General features: G+C 36.3%; 1 protein-coding gene across 4 annotated transcripts in view; it reads right to left on the reverse strand.

The window, feature by feature from the left end:
• Positions 1-21,906, reverse strand: part of LOC123547164 (BTB/POZ domain-containing protein 16-like) — a 97,543-nt gene that overhangs the window by 62,993 nt on the left and 12,644 nt on the right. For all 4 annotated transcript variants that reach the window (XM_045334063.2, XM_045334060.2, XM_045334061.2 and 1 more), the window contains exons 3-4: positions 6,864-7,020; positions 3,514-3,682 (exon numbers count right to left, since the gene is read on the reverse strand). In XM_045334063.2, coding sequence (XP_045189998.2) covers positions 3,514-3,682; positions 6,864-7,020 — 326 coding nt within the window. The remainder of the gene's footprint in view (positions 1-3,513; positions 3,683-6,863; positions 7,021-21,906) is intronic.

The following is a 21,906-nucleotide window of genomic DNA, read 5'->3' on the forward strand; positions in this document are numbered from 1 at the left end:
TAATATTTCTGGAGATCCATTCACAAGTATGGCCTCTAGAGAGGTCACAAGGTTTTTCTATTTTTAGACCTACTGACCTAGTTTTTGACCGCACATGACCCTGTTTCGAACTTGACCTAGATATCATCAAGATGAACATTCAGACCAACTTTCATACAGATCCCATGAAAAATATGGCCTTTAGAGAGCTCACAAGGCTTTTCTATTATTTGACCTACTGACCTAGTTTTTGAAGGTACGTGACACATTTTCGAAACTGACCTAGATATCTTCAAGATGAACATTCAGACCAACTTTCATACAGATCCCATGAAAAATATGGCCTCTAGAGAGGTCACAAGGTTTTTCTATTATTTGACCTACTGACCTAGATTTTGATGGCATGTGACCCAGTTTCGAACTTGACCTAGATATCATCAAGGTGAACGTTCTGACCAATTTTCATGAAGATCTTGTGAAATATATGGCCTCAAGAGAGGTCACAAGGTTTTTCTATTTTTAGACCTACTGACCTAGTTTTTGACCACACGTGACCCAGTTTCAAACCTGACCTAGATATCATCAAGATAAACATTCAGACCAACTTTCATACAGATCCCATGAAAAATATGGCCTTTAGAGAGGTCACAAGGTTTTTCTATTATTTGATCTACTGACCTAGATTTTGATGGCACGTGACCCAGTTTCAAACTTGACCTAGATATCATCAAGGTGAACGTTCTGACCAATTTTCATGAAGATCTTGTGAAATATATGGCCTCTAGAGAGGTCACAAGGTTTTTCTATTTTTAGACCTACTGACCTAGTTTTTGACGGCACGTGACCCAGTTTCGAACTTGACCTAGATATCATCAAGGTAAACATTCTGATCAATTTTCATGAAGATCTTGTGAAATATATGGCCTCTAGAGAGGTCACAAGGTTTTTCTATTTTTAGACCTACTGACCTAGTTTTTGAAGGCACATGACCCAGTTTCGAACTTGACCTAGATATCATCAAGATGAACATTCTGACCAACTTTCATAAAGATCCCATGAAAAATGTGACCTCTAGAGTGGTCACAAGCAAAAGTTTACGGACGGACGGACGGACGCACGCACGCACGCACGCACGGACGACGGACACCGCGCGATCACAAAAGCTCACCTTGTCACTTTGTGACAGGTGAGCTAAAAAGAGTGAAAATGCATGAATTTTCAGCTGATCCTTTCTGTTAAATTCTACCAGATATACAACATTTACTGAACCTTTACAAAATGTACTAATATCAAGTAAAACTAGAAAATGCTTTTGTAAAAAAGCGCATGTCTCCCCCAATGCAAAGTCCTATAGGCAAGAAGTCAATAGGGGTCAGGAGCGAAAGTCAAAGAGACACTGATGGTTGGATGCAATAGGGATCATCTACATGTCCAATCATCCCGCTAAATTTCAACACTCTTAGCCTAGTGGTTCTCAAGTCACTGTTCAGGCTTCTGTGACCTTGACCTTTGATCAAGTGACCTCAAAATAAATAGGGGTCATCTACTCTGCATGTCCAATCATCCTATTAAGTTTCGACATTGTAGGTCAAGTGGTTCTCAAGTTATTTCCAAAAAATGATTTTACATGAACAGGCCACTGTGACCTTGACCTTTAATAGACTGACCCCAAAATCAATAGGGGTCATCTACTCTGCATGTTCAATCATCCTATGAAGTTTCAACATTATGGGTCAAGTGGTTCTCAAGTTATTGATCGGAACTGGTTATCAATGTTCAGGCCCCTGTGACCTTGACCTTTAACAGAGTGACCCCAAAAACAATAGGGGTCATTTACTCTGCATGACCAATCATCCTATGAAGTTTCATCATTCTGGGTCAAGTGGTTCTCAAGTTACTGACCGGAAATGGTTTTCAATGTTCAGGCCCCTGTGACCTTGACCTTTCATAAAGTGACCCCAAAATTGTTAGGGGTCATCTACTCTGCATGACCAATCATCCTATTAAGTTTCAACATTCTGGGTCAAGTGGTTCTCAAGTTACTGACCGGAAATGGTTTTCAATGTTCAGGCCCCTGTGACCTTGACCTTTAATGGAGTGACCCCAAAATCGATGGGGTCATCTACTTTGCATGTACAATCATCCTATGAAGTTTCAACATTCTGGGTCAAGTGGTTCTCTAGTTATTGATCGGAAATAGTTTTCCATGTTCAGGCCCCTGTGACCTTGACCTTTGACAGAGTGACCCCAAAATCAATAGGGGTTATCTACTCTTCATGACCAATCATCCTATGAAGTTTCAACATTCTGGGTCAAGTGGTTCTCAAGTTACTGACCGGAAATGGTTTTCATTGTTCGGGTCCTTGTGACCTTGACCTTTAATGGAGTGACCCCAAAATCGAAAGAGGTCATCTACTTTGCATGTACAATCATCCTATGAAGTTTCAACATTCTGGCTCAAGTGGTTCTCTAGTTATTGATCGGAAATGGTTTTCAATGTTCAGGCCCCTGTGACCTTGACCTTTGACAGAGTGACCCCAAAATCAATAGGGGTCATCTACTCTTCATGACCAATCATCCTATGAAGTTTCAACACTCTGGGTCAAGTGGTTCTCAAGTTACTGACCGGAAATGGTTTTCAATGTTCGGGCCCCTGTGACCTTGACCTTTAATGGAGTGACCCCAAAATCAATAGGGGTCATCTACCCTTTATGACCAATCATCCTATGAAGTTTCAACATTCTGGGTCAAGTGGTTCTCTAGTTATTGATCGGAAATGGTTTTCAATGTTCGGGCCCCTGTGACCTTGACCTTTGACGGAGTGACCCCAAAAACAATAGGGGTCGTCTACTCCAGCAGCCCTACAACCCTATGAAGTTTGAAGGTTCTAGGTCAAATGGTTCTCCAGTTATTGCTCGGAAATGAAGTGTGATGTACGGACGGACGGAAGGACAGGGCAAAAACAATATGTCTCCTGGGGGAAACATAATTTCTAATTAAACTTTTCTTAGCAATAAGATGCTACAGTTCACTATTTGTTACGAGGCTTAGATTATTGGCAATAAATGTTCAAGATGACCCGGGCTGAGATTTTGAACCATATTTCAACACTTCAGGGTTCAAAGCTGTAAAACTGAGTTTGTAGACCAGTCTGAAAATGCAACCTTTTCATTGGTCAATTTGAAGACTGAAGTCAAAAATAAACCAATCAAATGTTGGGAGTTTTGAGACTGGTCTCCAAACTCATTTGCACCAGGTGACCTAGGACAAAATTTAATGTTTATTGTTAAGCATCTTGAGATCCAGGGACAAACCATAATTATAATTATAGGTTATTAGCTTTGAATCGGGAAATATGCACGAGTTCTGCAGCGGAAATATTGCGCGACTTTACTAATTAAAAGACGTCACGCACCCGATATGAAATTCAGGTGTCAGTGTATGGAAAAATATTGACGTTTCCGGTACCATTGTAACTTAACAGAAAATAGATATGAATATGTAATAATGAAGCTTTACTGCACTTTTCTTTACCTTGTTGTCATGGGTGCAGTAGCAGGAACTTTTACTGAATCGTCTTTGTTTATCTCTGTAGTTACTACTCTTGGGATACCCACAGGCTCCGTGTACGGTCGGTCCTCTGTCTGTCTGAATGTGTAGGGCTTCGTCACATCCAGATTCAAATTAATCTGTGCACTCTCCGCTGAAATAATGAAAATGTCAGTCAATAGTTTTAAATAAATTTAACATCTGAACATATTTTGGGATAAAAATGTTTTTTTAAACCAGAAGTTACCACAGCAACCTTAACTGGACCAAGATAAATGACTTATCCATGACATTCAGGACGTGTCAGCTTTTTACAGAAATTTGATCTTCAGCTCGGAAAGATATATTAAACAGTCGTCCAAAATCGGAAGAACAGAACATAAAAAAAAGCAACTATTAACTATTATTCTGAACATTACCTGTCTCCCAAGTTAAAATGTTGAAGAAAGTTTATAGTTTGAATCATCTGAATTCATATGCATGAATTTAACAGGTTAGGCCAAAATAGCTGTTTCATGTTTAGTTAGTGGACTTCAATTTTTCAATATTAAATAAAATACAGTGCATTCGCGATGCTACGAATTGCAATTCAACGAAATACCGGTATACTACGAAAAGGTTTTGTGGTCCCGGCTGCTTTCCTTCTTATTTCTATGTTACAAATTCCTGGTTTTACGAAAATGCAATTTTACGAAAAATGCGCTCCTACGAATGTATTGTTATGTCCTTAAAGCATCTTTTCAACTTATTTAAATTGCGATTTTACGAATACCTGTATCGTCTACATTTTCACACCTTCCATAACAGCGTGAAAACGCTTTAGAGTGGAAAGTGTCACTATCATTTAGCTGGGTGTAAACAGTAATTAAAGTGTGAAAACTTAGTAATTAAATTTGAAACACATACGCTGTACACTATAAAGTGGTCAATTTTTGTGCCCCCCCCCCAACCCCCAACCCCCAATGAGTGGTGGGGGCATATAGATTTGCTCTTGTCCGTCCTTCTGTCCGAGCCCACGAATGAACATTTGTTGGGTATAGAGAACAATAGGTAACGGTAAATTCTATTCATTCCGTAGTGTTTATTGGGTACTTTTTGTAGCATATTGGGTACTTTTTAACAAAAGAAATACCCAATAAAGGTCCATCTGTAGGAACGTCCATCCGTCCTTCCAAGAATGTTGTGTGACGTGCCTAGCTCCAGAAGTATTTGACATAGAGTCACAAAACTTTACAGGAATGTTGGTCAGCATGTGTAGTTGTGCACCGCATGTGTAGTTGTGCACCTGGGGTTTCGCGTCCTGATTCATTCAGTCGTGTAGGAGTTATGGCCCCTGACTTTGTAAAAATTGGTCATTTTAGTGTTGTGTCGCGCCTAGCTCCAAAAGTATTTGACCTAAAGTAACAAAACTTTACAGGAATGTTGGCAAGCATGTGTAGTTGTGCACCTGGGGTTTCACGTCCGGATTCATTCAGTCGTGTAGGAGTTATGGCCCCCTGACTTAGTTAAAGATTGGTCATTTTAATGTTGTGTCGCGCATAGCTTCGAAAGTATTTGACCTAGAGTCACCAAAGTTTACAGGAATGTTGTATCTTAAAAATTGTTTAACCTAATACATTAAACCATGTTACAGTGGCAGGAGTGGGGGGCACCTGTGTCCTATGGACACACATCTAGTTTCTCCTATAACTATCAGATCGGATGGCATACCAGTTACACTTGCTTCAATATCTATACATCTCAAACAATCACTGCATAAAGAAAATAAAAAAAATATTTAAGTCCTGATCGTCTGTTTATTGTCATTTTATTATTCCAAACAATTCAGTAAAGGGTAGCTGAGGGTATCGGAATATGCAATTGCGATTTTTTGTTCTCGTGCAACATTGTACCCTATATATGTTTAATGCGCAGTGAATAAAAAGTGAAGAAAAAAAACCAAAAAAACCTGTTTTACATTCCAGATACCATCTGAGTTCAGATTCGAATAAGATTTGTAGTAAACCTAGATGTATATATAAAATTGGTATACATGTACTCCTATACGAAAATCACGTTTAAATATCACGGGTTACGATGTGTAGATATTAAGGTGCTGTATAGCGAAATTTCCTATGCTGCGCTAGAACGTTAATGCGATATTACGAAAAAAACGGCCGGTCCCTTAGCTTTTCGTAGGATCACGATTGTACTGTATATGAGAAGTTAATTTTTTTCATTTGGACTTAATTTTCATGATTCAAAGCAAGCTTCCACTAAATACACTGAAAAAACAAGTCTTGCACAAATACAGTCGACATCGTACTTGCGACCACCTCTATTAAGCGATTTTTGTATTAAACGACCGGTCAAAATCCCTCCCGAACGTTTTCAGTACATAAATTCATTCCATTAAACGACTTTTTTATTAAACGACTAGCGACCACATTAATGAAATCCCGACAGGTAAAATATTCGACAAAAGTATATATAAAGCGACTGGGTACCAAATTTTACCAGGCATTTCTTCATCTGTGTAATTAGCGAGTACGTTTTGCACGTGACTGAATGCAATTAACCTTTGTATCAGTCGAACTGACAAACAATCTGACAAACAATCTAGCCATAATTTATACTGTTTGTGGACTTGGAAAAGTGTTCACGATGTTAAAATAGATTTTTAAACCATACATTAGGTTCATAATAAATACAGTTACATTAACAGTTAAAAATATCTTTTCTTTTCATAAAACTGAAATCCATTAAGAGACCATTCCATTAATACCACTTCTTAGCAGTCCCTTGCGTGGTCTCTTAATACAATGTCGACTGTATCAATGATTTTACAGTGCATCAAACAGGGTGCTTTTCAAAACAAGTCTTGCACAAATATCAATGATTTTACAGTGCATCAAACAGGGTGCTTTTTAAAACAAGTCTTGCACAAATATCAATGATTTTACAGTGCATCAAACAGGGTGCTTTTCAAAACAAGTCTTGCACAAATATCAATGATTTACAGTGCATCAACAGGTGCTTTTCAAAACAAGTCTTGCACAAAAATCAATGATTTTACAGTGCATCAAACAGGGTGCTTTTTAAAACAAGTCTTGCACAAATATCAATGATTTTACAGTGCATCAAACAGGGTGCTTTTCAAAACAAGTCTTGCACAAATATCAATGATTTTACAGTGCATCAAACAGGGTGCTTTTCAAAACAAGTCTTGCACAAATATCAATGATTTTACAGTACATCAAACAGGGTGCTTTTCAAAACAAGTCTTGCACAAATATCAATGATTTTACAGTACATCAAACAGGGTGCTTTTTAAAACTGTATGTAACATGCCTCACCAGTGATAATGTTAACGAGAGTTTGGTTGTATGGCATACTGACAGCTTTAATAGCCTGGGCACTTCCTAGCAGGTCGCTACCAAGAGATTCCGGTAGTCGCCATCGATTTGTTAGACCTACTTGTTTCCTGACCCGACACCTTGAAGTGACCGGATGCTGAAAAATTAAATGACAGGTTTGTTAGTTTGACAGAATCTTAGTTACAGGTTTTTAGTCTGTTAACCTAACTATCATAAACTGGTTCCAGTAAAAGAACTCATTTCGCTTTAATTCCTAAACATTCAGAAGTGAAAATTCCCTTAGGCGTAAAAAAAAAAATTGTTTCCGGTATCCCGACCTACCCTTAATCTTTGGCACGACCCTAAATGTTTTTATGGCCTTGGAGAAATTTTTTTTTCAACTTGTTAAAAGAAGTTGCAAAACTGCACTTTTTATGCCTTAAACATGGTCAGTGATATTAGAAATCAATTTACTGATGCTCTAAAGGCATAACCCCTTATTTGTATTCATTTTTTGACATGAAAATAATTTCCGAAAAGTCCCACTTAATAAAAAAAAATTCAAAAACAAGAGCTGTCTCCATAGGATGACACATGCCCCCGATGGCACTTTAAATGAATAGTTATGGCCGATGTTCGAGTTTAGGACCTTTGACCTACGGAGCTGGGTCTTGCGAGCGACACGTCGTCTTACTGTGTCACACATTTATGCGTAGTTATTTTAAAATCCATGCATGAATGACAAAGATATGGACCGGACACGCCCATCAATGCACTATCATGAAAAAAGACCTTTAACATCTAAGTGTGACCTTGACCTTTGAGCTACGGACCTGGGTCTTGCACATGACACGTCGTCTTACTGTGGTACACATTCATGCCAAGTTATTTGAAAATCCATCCATCGATGACAAAGATATGGACTGGACACGCCAATCAATGCACTATCCCTTAATGTCTAAGTGTGACCTTGACCTCTGAGCTACGGACCTGGGTCTTTAGGTGAGACACGTCGTCTTACTGTGGTACACATTCATGCCAAGTTATTTGAAAATCCATCCATCGATGACAAAGATATGGACCGGACACGAAAAATGCGGACAGATCGACAGACTGACAGACCGACAGACAGACGGTTCAAAAACTATATGCCTCCCTTCGGGGGCATAAAAAAATTTACTGACCGACCGACCTACCCTAATTTTTTTGAGCATGTTACCAGAAACAATTTCTTTTTATGCCTTTAGAATGCAAAACAATATTAACTTCTATTATTATCATAGGTAGGTAGAAAAGTTAGGGACTGGTGATTCAAGGCTTTTTAAAATTCTCTAAATACTGACCAGTTTTGTTTTACTACCGATATTTCTTTTTGCTATAGTAACCATTCAATTTATGAGTTCTTTACCAAACTGTACTAACACAAACCCAATCTAAATCAAAGGAAAGAAATAGCATGCCTTGAAACCAAGTATTCCTTGATCATATATCAGCTAGGATTTACTGTTTCTCCACAACTAATGGACAACCAACCTGTACACAAATCTTTTATATTTAGTGTGTCTTCACAATTAACAAATAACCATTTTACCTACACAAATCTTTGATCATATATCAGATTTTATTGTTTCTCCACAATTAACTGACAACCTACTCATACAAATTCTTTATTATGTATCAACCAACCTGAGGTAACCAGGATGATGAAAAACTTCATCCATTCTAAATCAAAGGAAAGAAATACTTTGTTGTTGTTTTTTTGTTGTTGTTTTTTTGGGGGGTTTTTTACTGAAAAGCTAGTCAAGGAAACATGGGTCCAACTAAAAATTCCTACACCTCTTTTGATATAATTGGGCAGTACTTTTTGAAGTTTTTTATCATGGTAAAAAAGCATTCCGTACATTTCTTCCAAATGCACCTAGTTTTCAATAAAAAAATTATTTTCACCCTAAGAGATTGACATCACAGTATTAATACTGTCAAACCTGTGATAAGGAGCCAGCCAAGACTGCTGACTACTTAAGGCAGGTGGCTGTTAAGTTCAGGTAGCAGCTAAAGCAGGTTCAACTGTGCTATTGTTTGTTTTGTTTTGTTGGGTTTAACGCTGCACCGACACTATTATAGGTTCCAGCTTTGATGGTGGAGGAAGACCCCAGGTGCCCCTCCGTGCAATATTTCATCAGGGGCGGGCACCTGGGTAGAACCACAAACCTTACGTAAGCCAGCTGGATGACTTCCTCACACGGAGAATTCAAAATCCCGAGTGAGGCTCGAGTGAGGGACAAGTGGTTCAAAGCCAAGGATCTTAACCGCTCGGTCACGGAGGTCTCCTCAACTGTGGTATTAAATTAAAACATATTTACTTGTTTCTAAAACAGAAATTAGCAATATCAATCGATAATCTAATCACACAAGAAGTGCTAAATATATATACCTACAAAGTTTAACGATTTATTCAAACAAGATAAATGAAATGTTAAACAAAATAATGTTTAAATAATCACAGGTTATCTTTGTCTAAGCCAACTTTGATATTGATTGCAACTCTGATAAAACCCTACGTTTAACAGTGAATTCAATAGTGGTATTTACCCAGCAGAATTTAGAATTTCGCAACCATATACTTAACAGATTTTTCATCAATATTCGGACAAATCAGAATTAATTTAATTACAGTTTGATTTACAGCGTTCTGCAACCAGGTTGTCATTTACCATTGTAAGTGTACAACATTCTAAAGAACTCCAAATTTATTTTATTTTTGAAATACCTCAAAAATTTGACAAGGGCTATAAACACTGAAAAGTTCAGTTTTTGGTCAATAAAACATGTTAAAAAAGAATGCAGTTTTGATTCCAACTGTCACTGCAGCTAAATCATGAACCTCTGAAAAATCACTTTTAGGATAACAAGAGCTGTCTGTAAGACAGCACGCTCGACTTTTCTCAGTGCTTGACTCTGAATTAGAGCTTTTTTTTTATAAAATTAAAATAAATTTTTTTTATAAAACTTTAACCAAAAAATTCTAAGTTAAAAAGGGGCATAACTCTGTCAAAATTCAATCAGAGTTAAGGGGATTGTTTCTCCTGGTGTAGACTTTGATAGTAAATAACTATTTCAAGCTTCAAGTCAATAGCTTTGATAGTAACAGAGATATTCGACTTTAACCAACGGCTACGCCGACACCGACACCAGGGCTAGTGCAATAGCTATTTTTTCTTCGAAAAGTCGAGCTAAAAACTACAATAGTCATAGAGGATGTGTTTGTTTTGCCTTAAATACCAAAGTTATTCCAGAGAACTTCTATATTCAAAATTCTTCTTTTACCAACCAAAGAAACCTGCAGATTTCCTCTTTGGATTGGCGGTAACTGGTGGGGTAAACTCCATGGCCATTAGCTCATTTGGGAAAATTTTCCCAAAAAATAAATTATCAAATACTGGGAAAATAATTTAAATTAATGGAAAACACTGTAATATGTTCAAAAAGCATTCCATACACTAGGGCTGTAACAAGTATCCGAGTACTCGGATATCCACGAATTCGACCAAAAGTTCGAGTACGGATATTCGTCATTGTCAAGATCGTTGGATCGCAATCTTTTTCTTTAATACATGCAGTATGTAAAATTCTATCAATAAAACTAAATAAATGCCAGATTGAACGTCTTTAATGAATTTTCTTGCACATCTAAGATGATAACAAATGTCTTAGGTAGAGTTAGCATCGGTCTTATATTCGAACCAAAATCAATATGAAATCTGTCATAACAGTGAATAAACATTTATCATTTAAGAAATTAAATTCAATAAAAAGTTAAATTACAAAATTTCTTTCCAACAAGTAAAGTTTTCTTATCAAAAAATGCGAAACTGTTACTAAATATTGTGATATTAATGACTGATGTCATATCGTTCATCTGCAAGAACAATAATGGCCGAACATTAATGAAGTCCACCAGCTAAATCTGACTTTAATTAATGAGCAAAACATTAAACATAAGTCATAACTGTAAAATTGAGCACTATGAAAACTGCAAAGTTTAATTCCATAAAGAAACGGTACTTATATAACAGTCTTGCATTTTTGTATCATTATAAGTTGTTGCTGGTGATCCATGGTTCGAACTGTGAATCGTCGGCCCCGACTCGCGAATCGGATCGGATCACCACTTGTCAGACGATCCACAGCCCTACCATACACGATAGGAATTAACCAGTTCTCATGATATGGAATCAACGATATCATACTTTACAATGCCGTTTTAAACCCAAACTGTTTAACTAGTGAACATCACTTAAAATAGAAAAGGAAAGAACACTTTACTAACGATAAGTTAAACATAGATTTTTTTTTTCTTTAACCATTTACATGTTACCTAAAAGCTCTTCAAATATTGATCTACTTAAAGTATCAGTTTTTGTTTGAGTTATTGAACAGAAAAATTTAATCATTATGTAGTGTTTGTACAGATAGAGGTATTAAATTTATTTACTGAACACTTCATTCCATTTTTAAGTTATTCTGTATGGGTTTTAAATTTAAGTAACACACAAGAAAATCTATTCAAATCTGAAAAGGCTAATATTTACAAGGCTTTTTAAATTTGTTTGAAAACTTCTTAAAAAGGTCAAGTTAATACGTATATAACAAAGGGAGAAAATAATCAAAATGTTATTAAAGTATAATGAAGGCTGACCTTTAAAGCTTTATAATACATGAAGTATAACATTAAAGCTATGTAGCAATAATTATTAGATTCTACTTCTGATTTGACTTAAACTAAATAAAAGTGAAAATGACTGCAGAAAATGTTCCAGAACTACCGGTACTGCTTAGAGCCTGAGGCACAGATTCTTACTCAGTCATGTACATCTGGCTTGTACTCGCACCTTGCCAAGGGTTTGTGAAGACCGCTGCTAAAGTCTATGCTCACCAGAATTTGAACTTAAGACTTCCGGAACAAGAACTTTAAGCTCTGCTACTACACAAAATAGCTTGACTAAACCTGAACTCATTTGAATCAGATTTCAAGTCTGAACTTCGCCTCGGGAATTTACTTACTTTACAGATCATGTACCAGTACTATTTTAGTAGGAAGTAGTAGTATTGGGAGTCAGGTCAAATCGGTATAAAATGTGGAAAATTTATGAGAGTAAGCATATTTTGGGCGCATTAACGGAACATGAAAGTTTGTCAATGAAAAAAAAAATTGTTTACAATAATCACGTAAAGAACAGAGTCATCACGCAGTCATCAGTACATCACTAGGAAGCAGAGTTTTAGTGTGACTTAACCCTTATCATGCTTAACACAACTGATTCTGCCTTTGCTACCAGTGCAGATCATGATCAGTCTGCACATCCGTGCAGTCTGATCATAACCTGCACTGTTCGCCATTCAGTCAGTATATCTTTGGTATGCACCCCTTTTAACAGTTAATGGTACTGTCCAAATTGATACATGGACAACACTGCGAAAAAAGAGTTAATATACGGGAGTGTTCGGGATCCCGTATATTACCCATATACGGGAAGAAATACGGGAAAACTAAAATACGGGCGTGTACGGGGCTTGTATATTTAAAAGTCCGTATACTAATAAAATACGGATTTCCGTATACTATGAAATACGGAATTCTTAGTATACGATACCCCGTATATTATTGAAATACGGGAAATTCTAAAAAGGGTTATTCTGATCGTAAACAACACCGTATATTCCCGTATATGTCTGGTGTACGGGAATACATAAATCCGTATATTACGAAAATACGGGACGTATATTTCCCGTATATGTTTCATATACAACCCGTATATTTCCCGTATATTCTGGATATACGGGATATGTATAGTTTGTATATTTCGAAAATACAGGGATTAAATTTCCCGTATATTCTTCGTATACAACTCCGTATATTTCCCGTATATGCCGGAAATACGGGATTTAAATAATTTGTATATTTCGAAAATACGGCACGTATATGTCCCGTATATGCTTGGTGTACAACTCCGTATATTTCCCGTATATGCCAGAAATACGGGATTTAAATAATTTGTATATTTTAAAAATACGGGACTTATATTTCCCGTATATTCTTGTATCAACACCGTATATTTCCCGTATATTCTGGATATACGGGGTATGTATAGTTTGTATATTTGAAAATACAGGGATTAAATTTCCCGTATATCCTTCGTATACAACTCCGTATATTTCCCGTATATGCCGGAAATACGGGATTTAAATAATTTGTATATTTCAAAAATACGGGACGTATATGTCTGTATATTGCTTGGTATACAACTCCGTATATCTCCCGTATATGCCGGAAATACGGGGTTTAATAACTTTATATATTTCAAAAATACGGGATGTAATCAATATGTGTAGTGAAAATTATATTCTCCGGCCATTTCAAAGGTCAAACGTTTTGCATGTTTTCGAACTTGTACGTGTATGTAGAATGAATGCCAATATTAAAGAAAGAAATGTTTAATTAACTAATATGACAGGAACTGAAAAAAGCATTCACGGACCAAAACAAGGTATAAATTTAAAATCAAACATGAATATAATCCTTCTTTTCATCTAGCGCGTTCCCGATTTATTTTAACATTTAATCTAAATAGCCGATTGAGAAAAGAAAAGGATTAATCAATTCATCCCTATTTATTTGTAGTGATAAATACATCCGTTGATCATCGCCATTGTAAAATCTAATGCAAGCATAATTAACTGTTTTTCTGCACATTCCAACGCTTGTGCATACAATGCAAATATTTATAGAAAAATAAGGAAACTAATCCATTTATATTTTGTACTGAAAAAGTATATAAGACATGTATTGATACTTTACTTATGAAATCAATTCTAATATTTTTACATACGAAAAAATAATCGATATAATGTGTCTGCGTCCAAAGATTCGAACAAACGCCTTTCATACGAAATATTTTTACTTTTTCTGTGCGCACGTGTTAGCTACCACGTGCGTATGTGGTAATTACACCGTGTGCGGGGTGATAACTATCACGTGCGCAAGTGACAGCACGTTATACTACCATGTGGCCTTGTGATAAACTAACACGTGCGCACGTGTTAGCTGATCAATGAAAAAGCATGAAAGATCTGCAATTTTTCTAAATGGATGTCTTTCATAAGGAAGTGTTATTTATAGTTAGCTGTAATTTACGAAGTAAGTGTTTCTTGTTTATAAAAAAAAAGGCTGATATTTCGATTAGTTTCCTTGGTAATATTTCACGTTCGAACGTGTCAGCTAACAACTGCGAACGTGATAGCTATCAAATGCGAACGTGTTAGATAAGATAGTTATTACGTGCGCACGTGTTAATCAACACATTCGCACGTGGTATCTAACATGTGTGAATGTGGTGCTAACACGTGTGCACGTGATAAATAAAATGTTTCCTATGTCCCCTCTATTCCACTGTAGTATACACTGTGGCAGACTATTTTATTTCTCGTGGATGTAGGGTCCTTTAGTATTGACCTAGCACATGTGAATATTTCGTATATTTCCATAAATTCATTTTCAATGTCCAAACATAAATAGCGATACAAATATTACATATATAATTCTTAGGTGATATTATACTATCGCATGTGCAGGTAGCTGGGCGGCAAAGCGTTTAGCTGCCAATATCAGGGTAGTGGGTTCGAGTTTTGGCCATCCCTTTTTCCCCCCTAAATTTATTTGCAAACTTTCCACTTATTTGTCAAACGCACCGTGATATTTTATGGTCCATTTATTAAAAGTTATCATATTCACCGTTGTAAAAAAGTCAATTATTTAAAATATTCTAGACAAAAAGAAAGACACATTACCAGTCACAAGCGTACTAAAAAAATAAATACTTTAAGAGAAAAATAAAATTTATAAAGATAAAACAGGTAGCGATAACATCACATTACTTTACTTTAAAGCAATGATAACCGTGGTAACGTGGATGGCGTGACACTGATTGACTGTATAAAATACAAATATTGCTTAAAATTCCCGAAAACGCTCGAAAAATATTGGCAAAGATTAATGAGTGTCTTTCATTAAATCAAATGATATAAGCATTTACACTGATTTACCATCTCCACGAAAATAAACTGTACATATAATTTTTGCCGAACAGGTTTACTGCAACATTAATTGATAATAATTGTATGCTATTAACTAAAATCAGATAGATAGCCCATGTACCCTAAGTCTGGTAACCCAGTTGACAATTTCTAACATTTTTCTACCTGCAAAATGACAATATCAGAAATCGATGAATGCAAATTAACACAAAATTAGCGCAAATTAATTGGGATCTTTAATGCATAGATATTAGGTATCCAATCAGTTGAGAACACGCTTCGTCACGCTTCGCGCGTTCATATATCCCGAAGCGATAACATCTGGCTCAAGTGACCGCACGCGATAAACTGTATTGCATATTTCAGAGGGAAAGGAGCTCTTAGTCACGAGTAAGTCCTTATTTGATTTATATGTTTTAATTTTTAATAAACTGATTTTTTTTTGTGACAAACCAGACCATGAATTATATTTCAATTAATCGGAAACACGGGTTGCTTTTTATTGCTTTAACAAATTCAGAAGCGTCAAAAAGGTCAGTTTAATTTTGTAATCTTAATATAAAAAAGAAATTCAGAATAGCCGTTAAGTAGTTCATTCATTCATTCATTCGATTGATCATTTCTTCACAGCTAATCATTTAACTATTATTTCATTCATTCTTTCATCCGATAGTCACAAGGATGTTAGTCACCAAATGTTGATGTTGCAAGTGTTTGAAATAAAAAAATATCGTGCAAAAATCATTTGATGAATACCATTGGGGTTAAACGAGATTAAAGTTGAAAGGACAAAAACAACTCCAGATAGAAGTTACGCACGTTCATTCATTCGATTAAAACTGGAATCTCGGAAAAGCATTAATAAAGTTAATAATTACAATCTTTTATTTTTAGAAAATGGGTACTGGTAATCTGACAAAATAACGCTTTTTTCTAGATGGCACTTTTGCAAAAAATTACAACATCTCTTGCCTTGTCTAGAGAGAAAATGTTTTTCTCTGCGAAATATCAGTGTCAGTATGAAAAATTAATACTATTACAGATTATTTTATCTCTACAGACTTTGTAAGTCTATGTAAGCGGTTGTCATGCGTATTTTTTTTTCAAAGTATTATATAAAAAAAGGTTGATAATAATAACAATTTATATTATGTAGAATTTGATTATTAATCTGAAAGTTATAAGAATTTTATAGTGACCTAAATACATACATACTATAGATCTTTTGCATTACCAATTTTTAGTAACATCTTTAAAACCGATAAAGCAGGAGAACAAATAATCCAATTTGTCGATTTCCGTACAAAGTGTTGTTGTTGTAACACGGGGGTGGGGGTGGGGTGAATCGATAACTAATAGCTTTGGTCATTATATTTTTTTATCTGATGCATTTACAGGCAAACGGTTTACTAACGATGTACTTGAATGAAGTTTAAATTAATATTAAAGTGAAATGCGGAACAAGTCGAATATGTATATAATACTTTATTTATTGTCAAAATAAAAGTAATATTTAGTAATATGAATATGGTATCTAACATATTTAAAATCGTTACATATTATACATCTAAAACAAACATTTACTTTCAGGACCATACATGTACAAACAATAAGTAATTGCTGAGCTTAGTCTGTTATTTTAAATCGATTTTCAACAGACCATTTTGACATTTTAACAAATTAAAGTTGACGATATTTCCGATTGACTGGTATTTTTTCAGTTCTCTGTTTTACGCCATTTTACAGCTGTAATCTTCAAATATGACCACAAACGTCTTTTTTTCAGCAGGGCGCAAAATGATGTACTTAACAGGTTAACCATAAAACCATAAAATTTTAAAGTACCTATCACTTGTAGTAAGTGGGTTATCATATTTTTATGACCCAGCTTGAAACAACACTGACGGATATTTCTTACTCCCCAGGCAATATTGTAATACAATGAAATTTAAAGGGTGATTAAACATTTGACACAATTAAATTATCTTATTTTTAGTGTAACTGTATGCAATCTTGGGGTTAAAATAAATTTAAGAAATAACGCAATGTTTAAACGAATACTAAAAAAAGGCACCCAGGCCTCCAGATCGTCCGACAAGAACAGAAAAAAAATATAATTGAGCCGTGCCATGAGAAAACCAACATAGTCTTAGTTTCGACCAGCATGGATCGAGACCAACCTGCGCATCTGCGCAGTCTGCTCAGGATCCATGCTGTTTGCTAACAGTTTTTCTAATTCCAATAGGCTTTGAAAGCGAACAGCATGGCACCTGACCAGACTGCACGGATGCGCAGGCTGGTCTCGATCCATGCTGGTCGCAAACCCACTATGTTGGTTTTCTCATGGCACGGCATTATATTTTTTTAGATATATGGATATTAATGGTGTATAATTATGCTACGTATACTGACAGACTATAATGTTGCGGAAACACATGAGAGTTAGATGTTTTAACTAATTTTTACGATAAAAATTGTATATTTAACGCGCATTAAACACTAAACCTCTCCTTGCGTTATAATTGGTAACGACAGTGGGAAAACTTCTTTATTGCCGCTGCGGTCAGGGTTCGTTTCCCGGCGCGACCACATGTCATTTATTCGTCATAATTTTCACATCATTTAATAGATATAATTATCAGTATCCATGAATTGCAAGAGTCCATTTTTTATAACTTTTAATGCGTGCATTTTTTTTATTCCAGGTTGACACAAGAGTTGTTTACTGGAATCAGAAAACGGGACAACTATTTATTTTCACGACAGAGAATATACTTATGTGTTAAGTTTCTACTAGTTTGATCAACAGATGCAGACAGACAGCCCGGATGAGCCATTCGTTTTCAGTGACATTCGTAACAACAGATAAAAGCTTATACTTATTGAGATCAGGAAACTGAATATTTCCATGTGGTTCATCATTTGTAACCTGCTTACATATCGTGTTCCAGTACAGAACCAACATGCTTCTTTTTAAAGTACATCTTCGGACATTAGGAGGGGTGTACTGCTCTTTTTAGAAGACGGCAAATCGAAAAGCCTATAGCGGTAATCAGCATTCATGGGAATAACGAAAACATGTACAGACAATAGTAAAAGAAGTGATACTCAACTGATTTGTTGAGTCAACCGCGCAGAATTAATTGTGCGAATTGCTAGTTTTTCAATCAGAAATGAACATATAATAATATAAAGAAATGCTTGATGTTATTGATTACTCACATTTTAATTCTGCTTATTTCATTTGGACAAGAAATGAAAATGATTCATAACCGTTTGAAAAACTGATTTAACAAGAGCTGTCTCCACAGGATGACACATGCCCCCGATGGCACTTTGAATGAATAGTTATGGCCAATGTTAGAGTTTAGGACCTTTGGCCTACGGACGTGGGTCTTGCGCGCGACATGTCGTCTTACTGTGGTACACATCCATGCCCAATATTTTTAAAATCCAAGCATGAATGACAAAGATATGGACCGGACACACCCATCAATGCACTATATTGAAATATGACCTTTAACGTCTAAGTGTGACCTTGACCTTTGAGCTACGGACCTGGGTCTTGCGCTCGACACGTCGTCTTACTGTGGTACACATTTATGCCAAGTTATTTGAAAATCCTTCCATGGATGACAAAGATATCGACGGACACGAATGCACTATCATGAAAAATGACCTTTAACGTCTAAGTGTGACCTTGACTTTGAGCTACGGACCTAGTCTTGCACGCGACACGTCGTCTTACTGTGGTACACATTCATGCCAAGTTATTTGAAAATCCATCCATGGATGACAAAGATATGGACCGGACACGCCCAACTATCATGAAAAATGACCTTTAACGTCTAAGTGTGACCTTGACCTTTGAGCTACGGACCTGGGTCTTTCGCGCGACACGTCGTCTTACTGTGGTACACATTCATGCCAAGTTATTTGAAAATCCATCCATCGATGACAAAGATATGGACCGGACACGAAAATTGCGGACAGACTGACAGACCGACAGACCGACAGACTGACAGACCGACAGACTGACAGACGGTTCAAAAACTATATGCCTCCCTTCGGGGGCATAAAAAGTATTTAAGTTGAATAAAATGTTAGTTTAATCTGACATGTCTCCAATTAATAACAATATGATTTTTTTCTCATACCCTGTCTTTGTCTTGCTTTTTTCTAACATACCGTATTCTGCTGTAGGTATCACCGACATTCATTTTGTCATCTTTCAGTGTGTGCCCATATACAAAATCAGTTTACATAAAAGAAAAATACGGGATTTGTATACTATACATGCATATACGGGAAAAGTCTGGTAAATGTATCTTTTAGAATACTGGTCCGTGAATTCCCCGAATACGAAAACCAAATTCAGTCTAAATGTGACACAAATATGGAATCTGTATACTCTGCATATCTTGCATAAACGGGGAAAAACTGGCCCGTATATCAAAACACTACAGGTTCGTATATCCCCGTATATCAGATGCAAATACATTCCGTATATGACACAAGTACGGGATCCGCTTATATTGCGTATACCATGCATATCGGGACTAGTCCGTAGCCGTATAATAAAAAATACGTTCGTATTTTCCCGTATATGACACAAGTACGGGATCCGTATATTGCTTATACCATGCATATACGGGACTAGTCGTAGCACGTATATCAAAAAGTACAGTTTGGTATATGCCCCGTATTGACAAAAGTACTGGATCCGTATACTTAGTATATCATGCGTATACGGAAAAAATCCGAAGCCCGTATATTAGAAATACAAGTCCGTATATGCCCCGTATATTTAGATGCAATCACAGTCCATATATGACAAAAATACGGGATCCGTATACTACGTATATCATGCGTATACGGAAAAAATCCGAAGCCCGTATATTAGAAAATACAAGTCCGTATATGCCCGTATATTAGATGCAATCACAGTCCGTATATGACAAAAATACGGGATCCGTATTACTACGTATATTCGGAATATACAGGCTCGTATACGTGTTCCGTTATATTCTAAAATACGGAAAGTATACGGGAAAAAAAGTCTCAAGACCCTTCGAATACATGAAAATGAAACTTATGTTAAAGCAGGACACGAATAATCACCATTTCTAGGGATTTTTTAGGAAAGTTCGTATATTGCATATATACGGGAAATATACATTTATGTATATTCGGTGTATACGGGATCCCGTATATGCATGACAAATATACGGACTTCCCATATACTAGATGTTCCGAATACGGGATCGTATATTAGGTCCGTATATTTGTAATATACATCCCGTATATGCCCATATTTTCGAAATATACGGGACCGTACACTCCCGTATATTGACCCTTTTTTCGCAGTGCAAGTTCATTATATAAATTTACATGTAGCAGAGTAGGGGTTAAAAAAAAGCTTCACATTGATCTTGATAATTATCAACAAAAAGTCCAAATTTCAAGTCAGGGCATAGAGATGATTCACTAATTAAAACTTATTTTCAAGTCAGATTAATGTAATATTCTGGCATTAAGTGTACTTGTTTCACAGCTATTTGCTAATAACTTAATCCTCTTGAAACTAGAGCTGTCACAGGAGTGACGAATTATACCCCCACAATACGGCCTCGTCACAGAATGACGAATTATACCCCCACAATACGGCCTTGTCACAGAAGTAAACCAATGTCTAAGTCGAATCTCAAAATCAATAGGGATCATCTGCTGGTCACGATCATCCTCCCTATTAAGTTTTATTGATCCTAGGCCGAAGCATTCACAAGTTAAAGTCCGGAAAGGATTTAACTCTTCCGGGTCACTGTGACCTTGACCTTTGACCTACTGACCTCAAAATCAATAGGTGTCATCTGCTTGTCATGACCAACCTTCCTATCTATTTTCATGATCCTAGGCCCAAGCATTCTCAAGTTATCGTCTGGAAATGGTTTAATTGTTCCAGGTCAGTGACCTTGACCTTTGACCTACTGACCTCAAAGTCGAACTTGATCTGTATTTTATGATGTTACATCTGTGTACCAAAATTTATGGTCCTAGGCCGAAACAATCTCAAGTTATCATCTGGAAACCGTTTAATTGTTCCAGGTCATTGTGACCTTGACCTTTGACCTACTGACCTCAAAGTCAAATTTGACCTGTATTTTATAATGTTACACCTGTATACCTAAGTTTATGATCCTTGGCCCAAGCATTCTCAAGTAATCATCCAAAAACCGTTTAACTGTTCCGGGTCATTGTGACCTTGACCTTTGACCTACTGACCTCAAAGTTGAATGTGACCTGTATTTTATTATGAATGTTACACCTGTGTGCCAAAAATTATTTAAATCTGTCAAGCCTTTCACAAATTATTGTCTGGAAACCATGAAAACCAACAGACCGACTGACAGATCGACCGACCAACAGGTCACTCCTACATCACGGCTACTAAACGCTAGCGCCACCACCAAATTGTGGTGATAAAGGAAAGAGCTATCGACATTTCCGTGGTGCAGCTATCATCCGTTTCTACTTGTTAACACGTGAGTAAAGTTTATATATTATCTTATATTTTCATTGATAGAACTTTTTTCGAAAATCGGAGAATGTAGTTCCGTGTAACAACACTTTTACTACAAGTTGGCTGTAATTTCATTAATATATTATGCAAATTGTGGTGCCAGTAGCTTTTCTCCCGAACTTGACAGTGGCATATTTTCATATCGGCCAGTATTTGAACACCATTCCGATGAATAGACACACTGTAAGAACATAACTGCGCATGCAAATGGTGTAGAAATGAATTACACGTAATCCTATACACCAAAAAATTACGAAAAACACAGTAAAAAGTTAAAACACGACTATTTTTGAAAGTGGTGGCGCTATCACTCAAGTGGTGGCGCTATACAACAGTGGTGGCGCTGTTGTATATGATTAATGGCTGATA

The sequence above is a fragment of the Mercenaria mercenaria genome, chromosome 9 (assembly GCF_021730395.1).
Source record: "Mercenaria mercenaria strain notata chromosome 9, MADL_Memer_1, whole genome shotgun sequence".
NCBI classification, from domain to species: domain Eukaryota; kingdom Metazoa; phylum Mollusca; class Bivalvia; order Venerida; family Veneridae; genus Mercenaria; species Mercenaria mercenaria.